The sequence below is a fragment of the Fonsecaea nubica genome (genome assembly GCF_001646965.1).
Source record: "Fonsecaea nubica strain CBS 269.64 chromosome Unknown Scaff94, whole genome shotgun sequence".
NCBI lineage: Eukaryota > Fungi > Ascomycota > Eurotiomycetes > Chaetothyriales > Herpotrichiellaceae > Fonsecaea > Fonsecaea nubica.
Window position 1 is genome coordinate 105,767 of NW_019173767.1, and position 19,367 is coordinate 125,133.

Consider the following 19,367-nt stretch of genomic DNA (forward strand, 5'->3'; position numbering starts at 1 on the left):
GGAGAGGTATCGTTCACTAGGATCTCGTTTAGGAGAATTTGACATGTTTTTTTCTCCCACTCTCTTTTTTTTTGCTTGCCTATGTTTCTCGGCCGTGTGCGAGACCCCCTATGTGCTGCATTCGAGATGGTTGACCATCAAGGCTAGATCGGGCGGGGGGGAGGAAGTCCCCATCAATGGAACGGTATAGGTAGATGGTGACAGCGACGATCTGTGACCTGTGCTTGTAGAGCCGAACAAGATGGTGCACCTGACCCGAAGCCGAGTGATTGGATGGTGGTGATGGTTGGTGGTTGATGTTTGAAGTTCGTGGATTGTGTGTCCCTTTGTCACTCCTCGTACCGGTAGCAAGACCCTCGTCCTCGTCTTTCGGGACTGTTCAATCCCTGCCTTGAGTTCGCCAATTGAAACTGTCCGTAGTGGGCAAAGAACAGGGGAGTCCAACCCCCCGAACCGACACAAATCCCCACTTGGAGTTTAACGAACCAGACACCAAGAATCAAGAGTCAAAGGACCCCCCCTGGTGCCCCGAGCCCCAAGAAGCCAGACCCGGACCTCCCAACTGTGGCCTCCATTCCTTCTGCACGCCTTCCCCCAAGGACTGCCCTTTTTCAATTCTGTGACCCGACCTCACCACCACCAACGCCCTCGATTTCTACCACTTCCTCGTCGACAACTTTTCGCCGCTCTGCAGGCAGTCAATTGCTTCGTCTCCTCTCCAAAAATCCCATCCCGATTTGCCTCCCTCTCGCCGTCGAACCTGACTGCACTCTGCCGCAATCCCGAACTCTCCCAATCGCAGCTCTAGTGGCCCCCCCCGTATTTTATCCACCTCGTCCCTGATACCTCGCTCCTCGGAGCTCCTGCGCTCGTTCATCGCGAATCTTGCCTCGACACTGATCAGACTTCTATCTTGCTGTGCGCGTCGCTCTGGCGAAGCTGAGCTTTTGACGGCTGACTTCCTCGCGAATAACCCCCTGTAACCCTGGTCCGACGAGGGCCCGAGCGGCACCATGTCGACCGACCTGACGGGAGAGCAAATGCAGGCCAAAATCACAGCTGCCAGGAGAGAAGCAGAGGGCCTCAAAGACAGAATTAAACGCAAGAAGGATGACCTGGCTGATACAAGCTGTAAGTCGATGGACCTGTGCATTGAATTCCCATCAGGCGCAGCCTACTTGCCCACCACTTTCTAGATTGCTAATCAATCGTGTTTCGGGCAGTGCGACAAGTCGCCCTCAACAACACAGAGGCCTTACCTCGGATAGGCATGAAGCCTCGAAGAAATCTCAAGGGCCATCTCGCCAAAATCTACGCCATGCACTGGTCAACAGATCGCAGGCATCTGGTGTCGGCGTCTCAGGATGGCAAGCTCATCATCTGGGATGCATACACCACTAACAAGGTCCACGCCATTCCCCTCCGTTCCTCGTGGGTCATGACCTGCGCATATGCCCCTAGTGGTAATTACGTCGCCTGCGGTGGTCTCGACAACATTTGCTCAATTTACAATCTCTCCACGAGGGAAGGCCCGACGCGTGTGGCTCGCGAACTGTCTGGTCACTCTGGATACTTGTCATGCTGTCGTTTTGTCAATGACCGAAAGATCATCACTTCGTCCGGTGACATGACCTGCATGATGTGGGATATCGAAACCGGTTCCAAAGTAACAGAGTTTGCAGATCATTTGGGGGACGTGATGAGCATCAGCATAAATCCAACCAACGCCAACATATTCGTGAGCGGCGCCTGCGACGCTTTTGCCAAGTTATGGGACGTCCGAACCGGGAAAGCCGTTCAAACGTTTGCTGGACATGAATCTGACATTAATGCCATTCAATTCTTCCCAGATGGAAATGCATTTGGAACTGGCTCGGACGACGCCTCCTGCAGACTGTTCGACATTCGGGCAGATCGAGAACTGATGTCTTATCAGGTAAATTTTTGGACCCCAACGCTGTTCTGTTACCGCGAATTGGCTGACCTCTGTCATAGAACGAACAAGTACTTTGCGGTATCACGTCTGTCGCTTTCTCAGTTTCTGGCCGGTTACTCTTTGCTGGGTATGATGACTTTGAATGCAAGGTAAGCCCCGTCCGAGCAGCACCTTTTGCTTGAAACCACTGACGTGAATTCGAGGTCTGGGACACTTTGCGTGGTGATAAAGTCGGATCATTGAACGGTCACGAAAACCGGGTCAGTTGCCTTGGAGTCAGCAACGACGGGATCAGTTTATGTACTGGCTCTTGGGATTCTCTAGTAAGTCATCATTGATCTTTATTAACCAGTCTGAAGAACTCAACTGACCCATTGCTTGTAGCTCAAAATCTGGGCATGGTAGATATGGCTTTGGGAGGAGGATATACTTTTTTCCAACAGCGGCAATTTGACTCAAATGTCATCCTCGAAGGGGCGGGCACCATCAACCAAATCACCTTTTTCCTTGTCAACGATCGTATCGACAGCTTCTGACGGGTTCCCTTTTCTCACCCCCCAAACTTGACCGTTACGCAAACCTGAGGGCTCATTTGATTTCTCACACGACTCCTTCGAAACCTTTTACTGGATAGGCTTTTCTTGTGTGTGGACTCTTTCACAGGACTGGAGGAGGGTTTGCCGGTTTGCTTCTGTTGTCCTCCAAGGCATTGGCGCAAGACACGCTGCGCACGTTGTTTCCTATCCACGACTCTTATGACCGGACATTGGTGCAAGTGGAGTTCATCATTGTTCTCCTGTTTCGTGTCTAATTTTGACAAGCACGGTTTCTCGAGCACCTCTTGTTTGCCTCAATACAACTGAACAGAATGTCAGCCTCGTTCGCAGATCCGGCGAGCGAAGTGCAGAGCAGAAAGAAAAAAAGGGGGGAAATCCCAAAATGTGAAACCTGGATATCGACAGCCTCATTCCCTTATTCATGTGCGTGCGTTGTCTTCCCAGGATGACTGGGGAGGCCGAAATGAATTATGTGGAAGGGAGTGGAAGCGAGGCACAAGCCCAAGATGCGATGTTATAGAGATGCTGAAAAGGCGATTCAGCAGCAATGGGGAAAGCACGCGACCATTAAAAAAAGTTCTCGAGTCTCAAATGTTTTTTTGTGTGTGTGAATGCGAATCGATCACAGCGAGTTCCAGGGTCTTTTTTTTTTCTTGCTCGAATTGCAACGGGAAAGGGATGAAGGCAAGGGCAAGGGCAAGGGCATGGGGCAGGGGCAAGGAAATGGGCACGAGGGAGTCTATCTGTCTGTCTGTCTGTCTGTTCTGTCCGGTCCGGTCCGTCTATCAAATCAGTGTTTTTGGTCCGTGCTTTTTCTGCTAATTGGGGGGAGGGTTGGGGGAGAGAGAGAGCCTCCTTTGCCGAAATTCCATCTTCAATCTTCAATCTTCAGTCTTCAGTCTTCAGTATCCGTGTCCGTGTCCGTCTCTGTCTCTGTTTCATGGCTCGTGGCTCGTGGCTCGTGTCTTATCTACTCAACCACGTGTCTTGTTTCTTCACCTCTTAGCACGACACGACAGGGCAGAGGAGGACAGGGTAGCGCACGGTTCCGGCCGGTCGGTGATTCCCCTGTCCGTGTTCTCACGGTTCGTGGTTCCATCACCATCTATCCCCCCATCCCATGGACATCCGCGGGGCGGTGTTTCTGACCTTGGGAACTTGGGAGGCCTTCAGTGAAGGATGAAAACAGTACGGGGTACGAGGTACCGAGTACATCTCCATGCTCTCTCCCTCCCTATCTCTGTGTGTGTGTTTTGGTGGGACGGGCAGAACGATTTGCCGGCCACGCTCTCCGAATCTCTCTAGAGTGCCTCACACATGACATTATGTACGAGGTACTCGGTACGCGGACTGGCTATAGAGTGTTCAATCATACACTCGTCACAGTACTTACTGGAACAGGGACAGGAACAAGACTATTCATGCTTCAAGATTGAATTGCTGCTGTAGTTGTATATCTGTACCAAGTACACGCCATTTCCACCCGCTTGCTCCACAGACCTCCGAACCAGACTCGAGAATCAAAGGCCCTGCAAACCATAGAATCAAGTATAGAAAATGTGCCCCCAATGAGTCCCAATGCACCCGGTGCTGTCCACGGCATGGAGTGGACAGAGCCTCGAGAAGATGCTACTATATCTCCCCTTCGTGTTGCCCGGATCTCGCTCTGTGAGTATCGTCCCAATAGATGGGAAGGTCTCTCGCAGGGAGCTTTCCGAATCGCCGACTCGGTTACCTAGGGCTTGATTCATCCAACCCGTCATCAATTCCTTCCAAACCATCCACCGGGGACTGGTCATGAGCTACCCCAAATCATCCTCTAACAAGCGCATCCATCTCTCTCTTGATCAAGGTTGATATTGATCGGATCCGAAAAGTCACCACCATATTCCTCGCTCTCCTCTTGTGTCAGCGCGTTTCTGGCAATAACTTCAAACGCCTGTTCCACGTTGATGCTCTCCTTTGCACTGGTCTCAAAATATGGCATTTGTCCACGACTCTGGCAGTAGGCATGTGCTCTCTTTTGCGACACCATCCTCCGCTCCTCACCCAGGTCGATCTTATTCCCCAATACCACAAAAGGGAATGACTCGGGGTCGCGGGGAGAAGCTTGGATGAGGAATTCGTCGCGCCAGGAATCGAGGGTCTCGAATGACTTTGCAGAGTTGACGTCGTAGACGAGGACACAGCAATCTGCTCCCCGGTAGAACGCCACGCCGAGCGACTGAAACCTTTCCTGACCAGCGGTATCCCAGATCTGGAGCGTCACGATCCGATCATCGACGGTGACTTCTTTGGTCAGGAAGTCGGCGCCGATCGTGGCTTTGTAGGAGGTGGAGAATTTCTTGTTCACCTGCGGAATGGTCAGATCAGAAGGCTTCGTTTGAGGAAGTGAGGGCGTGGAGAGAGCGCCGTACATATTGGTTCATCAGACTAGTCTTGCCCACACCACTATCGCCTAGAATAATGACCTGCGCACACCCCAGGTCAGTTGCGTTGATTGAGATGCGATAAAGAGCTGCGCCGACGTGATTACCTTCAACAACACCTTCTTCCTCGACGCCATGGCTGCCCTGGATGTGTTTGTGACTTGTGCTGTCCCTGCGAACGTCGAGAAGAGCAGTGTCCTTGGACTGGTGTGACAGACGCTGCTGGGGCCGCTCGGTAGGATTTACGGCGTTGATCTGAGAGGTAGTTCGCCGGTGGAAAGTCACGCGATAGGTCGATTGTTGTTCCCGAGGTGTTACTTGTAGTGCAGAAGATGTGGCTGATGCCTGCGCTCTTTAAGTCGTCTGACCTGTGCAAGGCAACCGGGAGGTGGTGGATGTTGGGAGAAGGGTGTTTTGAAGCTTGGGAAGTTGAGATGGGGAATGGATGATGGAGGATGGAGGCCAGGAAGGGCAGCGACAGGTCGATCGGGAATCGTGGGTGCGTGGTGCGTGCAGTGGTTCTAGTGGGAGCCGTAGTGGTGGTTCAAGTCCCTCGTAGGCGCAGCTGTATCGTCTCGCCGTCATCCACTCTCCCTCGTCCAGTTCTCCCAGCCTCTCACACGCGGACTTGACGGCCCTTCCCTCCTCACTCCAACGTCCCAGCATCCGGAAGGTCTGCCGGGGATGAAATACCCCCGTCCAGGTCCACTACTCTCTGTCATGTTCTTTTGTCATTCCGTTTTGGAACGCTTTATGATTTCTGTTGGACGCGTTTCCTTGCCTATAGATTTCTCGTTCCCTTCCCAACTACGTCCACTCCTTTTCCCTTAGCTCTTGCTTTGAATGGATCGCCTCCAGAATGCCCCATGTTAGATGACTAGGTCAATCATGGCAACATGGAAAGAACAATATCTGGCAGCCTTGCAAGCCCGAGACAGCGTGGAAAAGGCCAACCTGCCGCTCTACGACTACTGCACCAAGCTGGCAGACGAGAGGGCCGAGTTGCAGAAAAAGGCCAGACTTGCTGAGAGGGCGTCGTCTTCTGAAAACACGCCTGCACCGGAGCCTGTCGCATCTCCAGGATGGGGCATAAGGAGAGTCACCTCCCCATCTGTTCAAGGGACCCGTCCGGACTCTCCTTCGGCAACATCCGCCACCCTGGCCCAGTTAAGGCAAGACCTTTCCAAAGCCCAAACTGAGCGTGCGGACCTGCAATCCCGCCTGGATACCACACTCCGCGAGCTCGAGGCGCTGAAAGGAAAGTCCAAAGCCGACACCAAGCGCATCACACAACTAAATGCCTCCATCTCCCAGCTGACTATCAAGCTGAGAGACCGCGATGAAGAATTACGTGGCAAGGCAAAGTTGATAGAGGATGTTCAGGACGAAAACGTCACGCTGAATTTAGAGCTCCACATGGCCGAGGAAAAAGCGCAAAGGTTTGAGGAGGACAATAAGGAACTCGTCGAGCGATTGATGGCGATCAAGGGCAAGGAGGCCGACATGATGAACGAAGAGGGCAAGTTTGGATGATTTGAGGACTCGATTACAAACCGACGTCTGCTTCTCTTCTACGACCCGGCCTGGGAACTGGGCCACAGATGTCTTGAAGAGGGCGAGCAGAATGCTGTGCCTCGCCCGCAGAATCCTCAGCGGTGTGTGAATCTTCGAGAGGCTCACAACCGCTGCTTCCTCCTAGCCTCGTCACAGGTATCGGGATGTCCACCAGGCCAGGTAAAAGAGACGGGCTATCTCTGAGACACACTTTGCCAGAGCACCTACAGAAACCCCAAAGAATGGTAGGTAACTCTCACCTGTACGTCTTGCTTGATTGGATCCGAGTCATTGACAACTGGATGATACAGGGTGACATTCTCAAGAGCCAGAAATGATTAAACGAGCGCTTGTTGAATTCAAGTACTATGCAAATGGCACCTGGCCATCAGTCAATCACACATCTAGCAGTGCTGTCATTTCATCCCCACATTGTCCCATGCATGGTGTCCTCGATAACCGGCGCTATGCAAGTTGTTCATCAAGTCGTTTCAAACTAAAGTAGATCGAAGACCATCCCAATGCCAGAATCATGCATCCTGCCGAGTGACAGCCCTCGTTCTCCGCGGAACCGTTCGCTTCTAACAGTTTTCGGATCCACCCATACACTCTACAAAGGCGTTCAGCTCCCGGGAGTCTTTGCGGTGGTGATACCATTTCCCCGGATCGTCTGACCAGCTGACCATGGAACTCCACCGTTCCTTCTCCACAACCGTCAACACATTGACAGGATCATTGACATTGGAATCCTTGATCTTGTGCGCTGGGGACCGGAAGGGCTTCAGGCTGACAATGTGGCATCCTTCCTTGAGGTCGAGGAAAACGTACTTGAGTTTGTCGTTCAACTCGGCGGTGAAGGCTTGGTTGTTCACCAGGACCACGTCTGCTCGCTTGAGGACTTGCCGGACTTGTTCGTTGGTGAGGAAGTTGCCGTGAATGAGGTGGACCTCGCCGGGCTTGATGCCCCAGAGCCGGCAGCGAGCTGGGAATTCGTCGCCCTGGAGCTGGGCCAAAATATTGGGGTTGTCCATGACTTCACATCCCCATGACTCGGCTCCAGTCTCCAGGGCGGCTTGAAGCACACAATTACCGACACCGGATCCAAGATCAATAAATACCTGATCGGACTTGAGGTTCGTCTCCTTGAATATGCGGCTGAGAAATTTGGGTAGAAGTTCGCCGTAAACATTGTCGGAAAAGCTTTCATAATGTCTCACCAGATTGACTTGGGGCGACACTGTCCGAGCGTAGATCTGGTTCTTGATGATATGCTCGACTAACCTGAGATCAACGCGGCGCATCTGATCCAGTTTCTTCGCGATCGTCCCATCCTTGCGCTTGTCAGCCACCAACGAGTTGAATGCCTCCACCACTTTGACATATTTTGACTGAGCTCCAACTCGGCCTCTCATTCCAAGGAGGGCTTGTCGATGAAGCTGTTGTACAAGTCCTGATCCATCATCGCTGGTGACTTTTTCTGCGGACTCATTGTCGAGGTAATACTCTGCCACGATTTTCATGGTTGCTTCGATTTCGTCAAGCGGCTTGAAATCAGAAGAGTCGGTAGGCTTGACCAACTGGTATTTCTCGCTCTGCAAAGAAGTTGGGTACTGGAGCTCGATCGTGGGGCACTCATCCTCATCCCCTTCCAAGGCTGTGAAGAATGCCTCATACTTGTCTCTTCCATGTTCTGTAAGGGTATTGTTTGCGATGTCGAACGCATGCACCATGTGAAAGCCGCTTCCATCCTCCTGAGAGAAGGCTGCGAGATCCCTAACTTTGCGCTTCTCGTCTATGCTGTCTTTGCGATCGAGGCGGATTCGCTTTCTAGGCTTGTCGCCCTCTTCTTCGCTCTCATCATCGGAGCTTGTTAATCTCGGCGTCGACACAGCAGGAGATGCTCTCTTCGTCCCATTTTGTCTTTCTTTCTTTATTCGTTCGGTCGGCTCTCCACTGCCCTGCCTGGAATGCACTGAAACTGGGGTGCTCGACTTCCGCGGCGCGCTTGTGATGCGGGCATGTCCATTGCTGAGACTTTTGCGGGAGAACGCAGGCTTGGTGGAAGCGACAGTTGGGACAGGTTTTGCGGCTGGCTTTGCAGCTGAGTTCACTGTGACAACCTTGGTGGCAATCTTGAGAGGGGCCTTTTTGGCCTTCAAGGCAGCGAATGACAAGGGTCGAGATTCGGCTGGCAGGGACCCCATGCTGAACGACAGCAGTGAGCAGAGACAAATACGCAGGAATAAACGCTATTATAAAAGAGCGTGGTTGAGATCAGATTGACATGGTGTATAAAAAGCAGGCGTGCAAAAGCACAATAAGTAACGAAGGGAGAAGATCACAGGCACACGACTTAGTGAGCGGGTAACAAACATGAAAAGAATGCGAGGTGAGGCGCACTCGGGTATCCTAATAGTACAAGGGACAAGGGACCAGGATGTACCTGCATGAGTTTTTCCGTTCAGCCTGGCCGCCTTGCGAGGCGAAAAGGGAATAGATCGGCAAATCATTGGGGCGGCTTGGCCTACGTCACTGCGTCTTTCAGCACAGGCATTTACATTTCAACGCAGGTTGCAGAGAAATTCAGAATCTACAACGACAGTTCGAGCAGCAGAGGCGAGATTTACTGGCACAATTATAACAACAAAAGAAGCATGAGTCAGAGCAACAGAGGGCATTGTTAATGGGGATACCATTGGAACCACAACAAAAGAAAGACTCTCGGCACCAGCGGAAAGACTCTAAGCAACAGCAAAGGAGCTCCTACAATTGCGCTGGCCTAACATAGAAAACTGCAGAACCGCATCTGAATCTTTAACTCGCCTTGAACCACTCATCCTCCGCAAGCTGCTTCGCCGTAGGCCTATCTCTGGGATCAAGCTTCATTATCTTGAGCAAAAAGGTCTTGTCTTCCTTGGACACCTCTCGCTCGGCAATACGTCCAAAAGGTTTCGTCTTCTCGGGTGGCACGCTGTCCATGACATAATCCAGGATGGCCAAAACTTCATCGTTCGCTATTTCTCCATAAGACGCTGGAAATGGTCCGAAAAATTGATGCTGCCTCATGAGAATCCTCAATTCGTACTCCTCATGGTCAGCAGGCACATCTGGTTTAAAGACAAACCAGTCATCGCCATAGATCAGCGCAATGAGCTGCACGCAGAGAGTCAGGTTATCAATTGTCAAGTATGCCCAGGATTCGGACTCACCATAGCACCAAAGGACCAAATGTCAGTTGGAGTTCCCCAACCGATTTGGAGCATTGCTTCAGGGCTTCGCCAGATTGGTGCCCCGATCATATCACAATCTCTTGCCCAAGGAGAATTGTCAGGAACAGTGTTTCCCAAATCACCCAACTGGACGTCCGTGAAACGATGATTTCCCTTTCCGTAGTTGACCAAGACATTATCTAACTTGATATCTATGTGAGACTCAGTGGCGTCCCTTGCAAGCTTGAGGATTTACAAACAACAGACCTGTGTGGACGTAATGCTCCTCGTGCAACAATTTTAGGGCCTCGAGGACACTTTTGGCGACATACTTGATTTCGGACTTGGTGAGCCGTTGGGATGCAGATGCTCTCCGGAGGTCGTCGTCGAGATGTCTTAGTACGAGTGCTGGAGTATCGGGAGGGTCATGTATCTCGTCGATCAGAGGCCGGAGAGAGGAAGTCCTGGCTTGAAAGCGTTTGAGAACTGCCCGCTCATTGTCGAGACGAAAGTGCCGAACGCTTTTGATAACAATGGTTTGCTCACTGTGGCTCCTACGAAATCAAAGTCAGTCGAGAGAACGGTGAGCGTCAAGACAACATACGTTGCCAGCCAAATGGATTCGTGTAGTTGCTTTTGGATTGTATATGTGCCGGCACTACCTCTCAGTAGTTGACCCAAACGAAACAGAGAAGCCATTGAGATTTCTGTAGAGAATACGAAATTCCGACTGGAACACGTCCTGGCTGCCTGGGCACCGGGAAAGTTTGCCTACCAATCTGCGGCCACTAAGACTAACTTTCATCCATCCCAACCAGACAACCAGAACATGCTTCTGTAGAAGTGTAGGCGCCGATGCAACCCATTACAACCCAGGAACAACGCACAACACCTGTTTCAGTAGCTATGAAGTGCGAATCCACTTGTAAAACGCTGACGTACCCTTATCGCCAGGTGACACCCCTTTTCAAACGAGCGCAAGGGCCGAAATCAAGGACTTAGAAGGAAAGAATGTTGACGGGAAGAGAGTTGGGAAGTGGACGCGGGTTCTTATAGACGTCAAAAGCAGCGGCGCGCCCAGCCCTGACCATACCCGAAACGGTAGGACCGCCTAAGCCGAAGGAGGATTTCCCGGCAACATGTTTACAGTGCAATTCGAAAGGGCAGTTACAAAGGACGAGACGCATATGAACATGTCATCGTCCCCCAGCATAGACTCCTATTCCTGGGCATTCCACACATAACCAGGCGTTCATTACTCGGGGGACGAGCTGTTGCGCCGCTTCGATCTTTCTTGCCCTTCCCAACGTCTCTGACCACCCCAGGCCTTCTTGTGCCGGTTGTTCCCTTGCCTACCGTCGAACCTCTTGTGACCATGATCTCTTTCTGATCGATCGCGGTTACCAGGCCTGTTCTCGCTGGAAGGGGCGGGATGAGTTTCCATCCATTTTTCCAACATGTCTACAATTTTCGGACCCCACACATCCTCGCCAGCCTCCAAATCGTCGTATGTAAGCGCAGGCACGAAGCCTTCTGGAGTAGGGTGAACACTTGTGTAGTCGCCTTGCTTACTTCGTACCAAGGCTGCCATCGTACCATAAGAACCGCATGCGATACCTAGATCATACGCAAATGAACGCACGTAGAAGCCACTGCTCACAGTGAGGCGGATGCGCGCCGCTGGGGCATTGGCGGGCTGAGCTTCTTGTGTCGGGAGATGGTGTGTATGTAGCTCGGCCTTTTTGTCATGAGGTAGCTGGTTGCTTTTGCGCTGTTCTTTGTACCTCTCGTCAGAGGGGCTCTTGGGGTTGGTGGGTGCCGGTTCTTGCTCCACAGATTTCCTTATTACTTCAGCTCCGGCCATCAGTTTTTGGGCCACAGCTTTTTCCTCCTCGCTCGCTTCCTCTGCTGGCCACCTGAAATCATGCTCTCCAGGGCCGTAGAAGTCAAGTAGTGTGCATTCCGAAATCTCGACATCCCGACTTTCCAACTCCCTAGGCAATTCCTTCCCACTTCTTGCATACTCGTAAAGCTTCATTCCATCGATCTTGATTGCACTGTAAATCGGGGGAATCTGTTTCATCTTTCCCCGGAAGCGATTCAATCTGTCTTCGACCACTTGTTGAGAGATGGTTTCTGTCGGAGCCTCTGCCACTATTTTGCCCATGATGTCGTAAGTGTCGGTGCTTTTCCCGAATAACACAACCGTCTCATACGTTTTCTTGCAGCCGAGGAAGTCAGGAAGGGATTTAGACCCTCTGCCCAGTCCAACAATCAAGACGCCAGTTGCAAGAGGGTCCAGAGTGCCGCCATGGCCCATCTTGAATATCTGGTCATTGCCCCTCTTCCGGCGCTTGGGCTGGTGTCGCTCCTGTTCCTCTTGGGCTTTTCTGGTCTTTTCAAGTAGGGGGGCGAAGGTTTTAGATTCCGCAAATTTGTGCTGCAGGTCTCGAAGCACTTGAGCGGAAGAGATGCTGGGAGGCTTGCTGATGGCTAACAGATAGGTTGGCTAGTTAGGATATATGCACTGGAAAACAATGGGGAAGGCCTGAGGGGAGGAATTGGCCTCACCAAAGACACCCTCGAGGACCTTTCCAGCTGGCTGGGCCATCTTGAGGATGAAAGACGGCCTCATGCGACACAGAGAGTCCTCCGGTCGCAGAACCGCACTTTACTGCCACCACTGAAGTTGGTCTTCTTTTGCAGTCCAGGGATAAAACGCAGCGCAGGCTTCGAGAAGGACTTTGGAAACAATCCCAGTACGCGGAAAAGTTAGTGGAGCCGCACGTGAACATCAAAGTTTAACCCCAAGCTCGACCAATCAGAGTGGTAAGAGCCTGCCTCTAGCCATGGCTCTCCCACTACCAGCCTCCAGCCTCTTTCTCTTTGCTCACCATACATAATGCGCGTTCCTCGTTTCTGCCACCCCCTCCTTACGACAGTTCAACCTCACCATCGACATTACCTAACCATTCCTAGTGACACTCGACTGCGAGATGCCGATTAGACCCCTCTCCTTGCCTGCTCTATAGCGCAGTTCCTGGCTCGCAGCATGAGCCTCGCGGTATCCTCTGGACATGTCCACTCTACCTGAAGAACGAGTTCTGAAACCCCTCGACCCCGTCCCCGATGATGTCAATGACTGGCCGGACTTTGCATTGCGAGAAACAAAAATATTCTATCAAGGAAAAGGCCGCTATGCAGACCTTCTACAGGCTTCGGAAGAGGCACCACTCTGTGTCGTGGGAGAGTTGATGCCGTTGGACGACGAGCAGGAACATCTTGGTACGCAGTTTCGTCCGTTTTACCTTTAGCAGGTGCTGATGACTTCTACCAGCCTTGATAGAGGAACCACTATATGCACGTATAAAGATCGACAACGTTACGAATTACAGCTTTGGTCAAGATGACAACGGGAAGCCCGTTATTTGGGCTGCAGGGAAGGCGGGCTGGTACGAGATTTCACCCTCAGATCGCTATCTGAGTCATTTCAACGACACTTTAGAAGCTATTGATTTGTTTTATTTCATGGTAGATCAGCACCAGAAGCTTGGACGGAAACGCCAGAGGCTGGGATTCATGATCGACCCATTTCTTACCGCATACCAGAAGCACACGGGTTACAGGATTGATGACGATGACGAAGCCATGGAAATGATTCATAAACATCACCGCTTCCTGCTGAGGCAGATGCTTGAAGAGAGGGAAGGGATCGACTGGTCGCAAACATATTTATGGAAACATTTAGCCGAGACTTACGCAGACGAACTGGAGGTATTGAAGACAACCTTGGCAAGAGTCAATCAGAATAGCCTACCAGAGGCTTCAGACTTGTCGGAAGAGGAGGAGGAAGATGAAGGTGAAGAAGAAGAGGAAGAAGAACAAGAAGAAACGCACCAGGACAGAGAGGGCACGTCAGAAGGGTCCGACGGGGACGCTTCCGAAGCAAGTTCCGAGGCAGCGTCCAGCAGCGCGACAGAGACCAAGCCGGAGCCAATTGACTGGACCAGACCTATATGGGATATGCTAAACATACTCCGGAAGTCGGCGAACTTCAATATGCGACACTGTGGAATCGACGAAGCCGCCACGGAGCTACAGAAGTTGCCTGCGTTCGATGGATCACACGAAGACGCAGTGGCCGCGTTTGAGCGCTCAGCAGAGCCTTTACTGAAATTGATGAACGAGGCAAAACTCCGAAAGAAGTTCAATTGGTCTACCCGGAGAATTTACGACGAGTTGGAAGCTACTCTTGCCGATGTGGTCGCAGATGAGACCATGAAGACTCCCCAAAAACCCGGTGGAGGGAAACCCCAGCGGCATCGAATGAAGTCTGTGCTCCGTCCCAGCGGAGCTAGCAAATCACACAAGCGCGCGAGAGGCACCGTGGAAGAGGACGAAGACGAGGTGATGAGTGACGTTCCCATTTCATCACCAGTAGCTCGACGACAAGCTGGCCCGCTACCACCCAGTGGTTTGAGAGAAACCACAGTAGATTCGGGGCCCAGTCGCGAAGATAGTCCCAGTCGACAGCTGAATGGTCATCTGGGTGCCGACGCGTTGCCAGAGCTACCGCCTGGGCCGGAGGCGCAAGAGATGCTCGACTTGGTTGCCCAAGAGGCCAAGCGAGTTGGTCGGCAGCATCAGACGGGTCATCTGCAAGCATTCCTGGGGCAGTGGGTTGTCTGAGCAGAGCAGGTCAAGGCTCTTGCAACTGCATTTCGGGAAGGCGTTCTGAATCTGGTGGCCGTGCTCGGTTGGGAGTTTTTCTCGTTGTCTTTGTCTGTCTGATTGTGATACCCCCCATGTGCTTCGATATAGCATTTGTGTCTCTTGTAGAGAATTAACTCATGTAACAAGTCTTGTCTGTTGTCATGGCTCCTCCCACATTGTGACTCGTGCTAAGCATCACCGAGTAGCCAGCCTCTTGCTCTTCCCGGGCCTTTTTGCCTTGCCTTTGCCGCCTTTGCCTTTCATTCGAGCGGCCGAAAACCCGCGCATGTCCCCGCTGCTGATGGCATCGCCGCTTTTTGCATGCCGTTTCTTGCCACCGAAGCCGTACTTCTGGTCGCGCTTTTGTCGCTTTGGGTTGGGGCCACCGCCGGCACCGCGGTCACGGCCCGACCGATCTTTGGCGGCTGGATTTTCCACGTCGATGTTTTGGAAGAGCTCGTCGTCTAGGTTACCCTCGGTGACTTTGCCGGTGTCGGCGCCCTTGCGTTCTATACGATGGGAAATCGTGTTAGTAGCCTAGCCACACAGATCTGACGGGAAAAGCCATCTCGGTTGGGAAAAAGTAAGGGGAGAAAGGCGGGGTGGGCAAGACTCACTCCTCTTCAATTCCTTGATCTTCTCGAGCGTCGTCCTCTTCTCCTTCGCCCTCTCCTGCTCTTTCGCAACCTGGACTGCCTTTCCAAACTTCTTGGCGTCTCTCAGCTTGCGCGCCTCTTCTGCGGCTTTCTTGTTCGCGGCCTGGTCGTACATCTTCTGCTTGACGCGGCCCATGTGTTCGTCGCTCTTAACCATCTCTGCGAAGTAGTCCGCGGGACGGGAGAAGGGAATTTTCTCGGCGCGGAGCAGGTCCCGCGCCGAGACGACGGCGGTGCGGGCGATGCGGTAGAATTCGAGTTCGCGCGTGAGGTCGTCGTTGGGGTCCGGGACGGCCTGTGACGTGGGCGGGAGATCTGACACCAGGGAGTTGTGGTAGTGGAAGGGCGTCGATTTGGGGGTTTTTATGACGGAAACGCGGTTGCGGGCGGCGACCAGCGCAGGGCCGTTGTTGATGGTCATCTTTTGGTACGGGATCGTGTCTTCGAGATCGGAATCGTCGAGGTCGGAGACGGGCACGTCGGACTCGTTCTCTGCTTCCGAGGCTGAGGCGTCGATGGGTAGGGCTGGCTGTGGGATCGTGGAAGCAACACCGCCGTTGGTTGTTGCATTGGCGGTCTCTTCCTCGTCGTCTTGATCATCTGCGTTTGCTTTGTTGTCCTCCTCTGGAAATCCCGCAAAGTCGTCACCTTGGGCCGGCTTTTTACCTCCATTTTCCGATTTCTCGCTCGTTGCCAGGCCCTCCTCGTCGGTGTCTCCTTGCTTCGCCGTCTCCAGCTTCTGTCTTTTCCGCTTCTCGGCCGCTTTCACCTGTGCCTTTCTCTTTTCTGCCTGGTAATCTCGCCCTCGGTGCGCATCCAGAGCAGCCAGTAATTTGCTCTTCTTCGCCATCTTGGGGTCGAGATTGCAGGTCCGAACAAAAGGTTGCAGGTGAGAATATGTTCAGTGGGTGGGAGAAGGGACGCCGACTATCTTCTGTTCCAGAATTTTTTTGGAGATTGACACACTACTCGATGGGCTAGCAAAAATCTACTCCACACAGCTGCGAAGTGGATGAATTGCCTATTACGGAGAGGCTGAGTACGGTGGATCAGTACGGTGAAGTAAAAGTCTTGTGTCCGCCGCATCACACTCGGTTTGCTCGTCTCGATTCTCGACGGGACTGTTGAGTGGCAGTTCGCTATACAGCCTCTAATATGCGTCCTGATGTCGACAAAGCCGGTGCATAACCCCGAGACATATCTCTCGAGGCGTCTCGCTCAGAAATCATCCCACGGCAGACTACTGCACGATATTGCATTGCGATGTCGAGACTCTTTTCCTGTTTGGTCGCTTGACCCGATAAAAGGCTCACGGAGATATTCTCAAGATACCGATATGGCCACCATTTCCAAATGGCTAGCATAGCTCGGCGGGACGGGAACCTCTGGTTATTGATACGATGCTCTCAATCTTCCTAAAAGCCCTTTTTGCGCAGCCTCGTCGGCCCCTAACATCAAGTCTTCGAGTTGTCTGCGCATGGACGCAGGTTCGGGCTGTAGCCAAAGACACGGTCAAAGACGTCAATTCCAATGTCCTGCGTCAAGGCCAGCATCTGGAATATGTGCAGTTGGGAGTTTAATGGCCAGTAATTGAACCGGGGAGAGATGGTACCAGCAGGTCGCCAGCGGGGACGATTTCGGGCCCGAGTTTCGTGAACTTCGGGGCCCTACAAAACGCTCAAAGTCAAACAACGGTCTTCAAGGGTCGAATGATGGTCTTGTCGTCACCACAGCCTGATTGGCCTGTCAGCTATACTCTCCATGTCCCGTCAACTCTGGTTCCTGCCCGATGCAACGTCTCCGTATAAAGATGTGGTTTTCCCTTGTGGTGCCCAGTCCACCGCTGCTAACAGCATTCTGGCGACACGGAGAAGGACCACAAGACCTCCTGCTTTACACCTCTCCAGACTCGAAGATCCTGCAAAATGTCCTCTGACATAAATGTCCCCATCATCATCATCGGCGGCGGCATTGTAGGCCTCTCTGCCTCCAATTTCCTCGCTTACCACGGCATACGTTCCATGGTGATTGAGCGCCACAAAGGCACGTCGATCCATCCCCGGGCGCGCAGTGTCAATGCACGAACCATGGAGCTCTATCGTCGGCTTGGAATCGAGGATCTCGTCCATGAAGCTGGCGCGTCATTGTCACCGAGTGGGGGCATCTATCGTGGCACTTCTCTCAAGGAGGTCATCGAACCCAAACCGCGCTCTGGAGGTCTCAGAAGGTTTCCCTGGACTGGGTTTCTCGCTCCCCTAAGTCCAGTGAATGGAACATTTGTCACCCAAGACATGATTGAGCCAGTTCTTTTGGACGTTGCAAAGGGGCACGGGGTGGATGTGAGGTTCAACACGGAATGTGTCAGTGTCGAGCAAGATGAAAAGAGCGTTACTGCCGTCTTGAAGGATCGACAGACTGGCGTCAATGTGACCGTGCGAGGACGCTATCTCATAGCCGCTGACGGCGCAGAGAGTCCAATCCGCAACCACCTGGGGGTGGCAACGACTGGAAGGGGTACGATGGGCCATTTGCTCAATATCCTCTTCCACGCCGACCTCAAATATCTTGTCCAAGGACGTGAGTTTTCTCTTTGCAAGATCGAGCGACCCGAAGTTACCGGCCTCTTAACGTCCATAAACAACGACGACCGCTGGGTATTCCACCTCCTCTATGACCCCTCGAAAGGCGAGCAACCTTCTGACTTTCCACCCGAAAAATGCAGAGAGCTGCTACGCCTCGCTTTGGGCGTCGGTGATATTGAGATTGAGATCCAGAGTATCCTTCCATGGAAACCGTCAGTGCGGGTTGCAGAGCAATTGCAACAGGGGCGTATCTTCCTCGCGGGGGACGCCGCACACCAAATGCCGCCGTGGGGAGGCCAAGGTGCAAACACGGGCATCGCAGACGTCCACAATCTTGCCTGGAAGCTCGCTGCAATCCTTCAGGGGCATGCGAGCGAGCGCTTGCTGGAGACGTACGATGTGGAGCGGATTCCCGTGGCGAGGGCGGCTGCGGATTTTTCAGCGAGCATGGCTGATGAGAAGGGAATCATCTCAACACAGGGCCGGTTTGCGCTACTTCGACTCATTGCCAGGGGGTTCCGTCTGCTTTCCGGCCACGGCTGTTATTATACAAGTCGCGCCATCTGCGCCGAGGACACTTCTCCACTGGGCGGACTGACCTGGAGGCCGTGGACCTGGCCGAGCCTGCTCCTTTCGATAGACGGAAGACCTGGAACCAGGGTTCCTCACTTGTGGGTCGAGCACCAGGGCAAACGCGCTTCCACGCTCGACCTGTGTGGCAAGACCTTTGTGTTATTTGCTGGCGGCGATGGCACACTGTGGGTGGAAGCAGCGAGGAAAGTGTCTGCAGCCATGGCCGTCGAGATTGTCACATATGTTGCCGGTCCTAATGGCGATCTTCTGTGTCCACCGGGCCGACTCGAATCTGCTGCTGGGATTTCATCTTGCGGGGCGATCCTGGTGCGTCCCGATGATTTTGTGGCATGGCGCCAGAGGCGACGGGTCGCTGATGGGCGAGCCGAGCTCGCCAGGGCCATGAAACAAGCGTTGTGTCTGTCGTGATCTGGATGAGTGTATGCATATACTATAGGGACTCTATCTAGCACCTTTGAGAGAGAACTCTCCCCTCGCCCGCCAGTCATCTTTTCATCTTTTCTTCTTTTTTTTTTTTTTTTTTTTTTGTGTGTAAGAAGACAATACGCGAAGCATATCACACACACAGCTCTATTCATGTACATACGTGGCGCCGGTATTGGAAACGCACATCAACCCATCCACGAGTAGCTCGTAAGGTCCCCCCTGGCCCCTCACCCTCCCCCTCCGCGTTGAGGAGCGAGCCACGGATCCAGGATTCCAGCCGCAGTTTCAGCCTCACGCCAGGGATTCCCGACGCACAGTGCCCTGCACCAAGTGTGCCGAGTCTTTTGCTGATGACGGGTCCGGCAAATGCGCGGAGGAGATGCTGTACTTAGGTACATACTAAGTAAGTATCCACATCAGCGACTTTACGGGCAAAAGTCAGGATGATATAAAAGTGTTCGTTGGTCACTCGTCTTGAATTCGAGGACTGTCTCAGTACTCCCTCCCATCTCACCTCTTCTCTTCTCTTCTCTTCTCTTCACAGGGGTGTAGATCTCGTACTTTTCAAACGTGGTGATTTGTAAACCTCATCGTTGGCTTTGGCAGACAGAGACACAGAGACACAGAGACACAGACGGCCAGTCAGAGAGAGAGAGAGAGAGAGAGAGAGAGAGAGAGAGACGACTCACCGACCATAGCGAGCTGAGAGAC

At 52.7% G+C, this 19,367-nt stretch overlaps 9 protein-coding genes across 9 annotated transcripts; 4 read left to right on the forward strand and 5 right to left on the reverse strand.

The window, feature by feature from the left end:
* Nucleotides 1-1,013: 1,013 nt before the first annotated feature.
* AYO20_09778 (guanine nucleotide-binding protein subunit beta) lies at nt 1,014-2,472 on the forward strand (the record flags this gene model as incomplete). Its single annotated transcript, XM_022648047.1, has 5 exons — nt 1,014-1,131; nt 1,224-1,936; nt 1,996-2,085; nt 2,140-2,259; nt 2,380-2,472. 5 exons carry the CDS (start codon nt 1,014-1,016, stop codon nt 2,470-2,472), a joined length of 1,134 nt encoding a protein of 377 aa, XP_022496007.1.
* Nucleotides 2,473-4,312: 1,840 nt separating this feature from the next.
* Nucleotides 4,313-5,059, reverse strand: AYO20_09779 (hypothetical protein; the record flags this gene model as incomplete). The annotated part of the gene is made up of 3 exons (XM_022648048.1): nt 4,313-4,846; nt 4,911-4,964; nt 5,030-5,059. 3 exons carry the CDS (start codon nt 5,057-5,059, stop codon nt 4,313-4,315), a joined length of 618 nt encoding a protein of 205 aa, XP_022496008.1.
* A 751-nt stretch (nt 5,060-5,810) lies between these two features.
* Nucleotides 5,811-6,455, forward strand: AYO20_09780 (hypothetical protein; the record flags this gene model as incomplete). The annotated part of the gene is made up of 1 exon (XM_022648049.1): nt 5,811-6,455. The coding sequence occupies one exon, from the start codon at nt 5,811-5,813 to the stop codon at nt 6,453-6,455; it is 645 nt and encodes a 214-aa protein (XP_022496009.1).
* A 602-nt stretch (nt 6,456-7,057) lies between these two features.
* On the reverse strand, nt 7,058-8,680 carry AYO20_09781 (hypothetical protein; the record flags this gene model as incomplete). The annotated part of the gene is made up of 1 exon (XM_022648050.1): nt 7,058-8,680. One exon carries the CDS (start codon nt 8,678-8,680, stop codon nt 7,058-7,060), a length of 1,623 nt encoding a protein of 540 aa, XP_022496010.1.
* A 610-nt stretch (nt 8,681-9,290) lies between these two features.
* On the reverse strand, nt 9,291-10,384 carry AYO20_09782 (hypothetical protein; the record flags this gene model as incomplete). Its single annotated transcript, XM_022648051.1, has 4 exons — nt 9,291-9,629; nt 9,686-9,897; nt 9,953-10,239; nt 10,290-10,384. The coding sequence occupies 4 exons, from the start codon at nt 10,382-10,384 to the stop codon at nt 9,291-9,293; spliced, it is 933 nt and encodes a 310-aa protein (XP_022496011.1).
* A 556-nt stretch (nt 10,385-10,940) lies between these two features.
* AYO20_09783 (hypothetical protein) lies at nt 10,941-12,296 on the reverse strand (the record flags this gene model as incomplete). Its single annotated transcript, XM_022648052.1, has 2 exons — nt 10,941-12,178; nt 12,257-12,296. The coding sequence occupies 2 exons, from the start codon at nt 12,294-12,296 to the stop codon at nt 10,941-10,943; spliced, it is 1,278 nt and encodes a 425-aa protein (XP_022496012.1).
* A 466-nt stretch (nt 12,297-12,762) lies between these two features.
* On the forward strand, nt 12,763-14,374 carry AYO20_09784 (hypothetical protein; the record flags this gene model as incomplete). Its single annotated transcript, XM_022648053.1, has 2 exons — nt 12,763-12,970; nt 13,023-14,374. 2 exons carry the CDS (start codon nt 12,763-12,765, stop codon nt 14,372-14,374), a joined length of 1,560 nt encoding a protein of 519 aa, XP_022496013.1.
* Nucleotides 14,375-14,593: 219 nt separating this feature from the next.
* AYO20_09785 (hypothetical protein) lies at nt 14,594-15,904 on the reverse strand (the record flags this gene model as incomplete). The annotated part of the gene is made up of 2 exons (XM_022648054.1): nt 14,594-14,907; nt 15,016-15,904. The coding sequence occupies 2 exons, from the start codon at nt 15,902-15,904 to the stop codon at nt 14,594-14,596; spliced, it is 1,203 nt and encodes a 400-aa protein (XP_022496014.1).
* A 1,075-nt stretch (nt 15,905-16,979) lies between these two features.
* Nucleotides 16,980-18,638, forward strand: AYO20_09786 (hypothetical protein; the record flags this gene model as incomplete). Its single annotated transcript, XM_022648055.1, has 1 exon — nt 16,980-18,638. One exon carries the CDS (start codon nt 16,980-16,982, stop codon nt 18,636-18,638), a length of 1,659 nt encoding a protein of 552 aa, XP_022496015.1.
* Nucleotides 18,639-19,367: the final 729 nt, after the last annotated feature.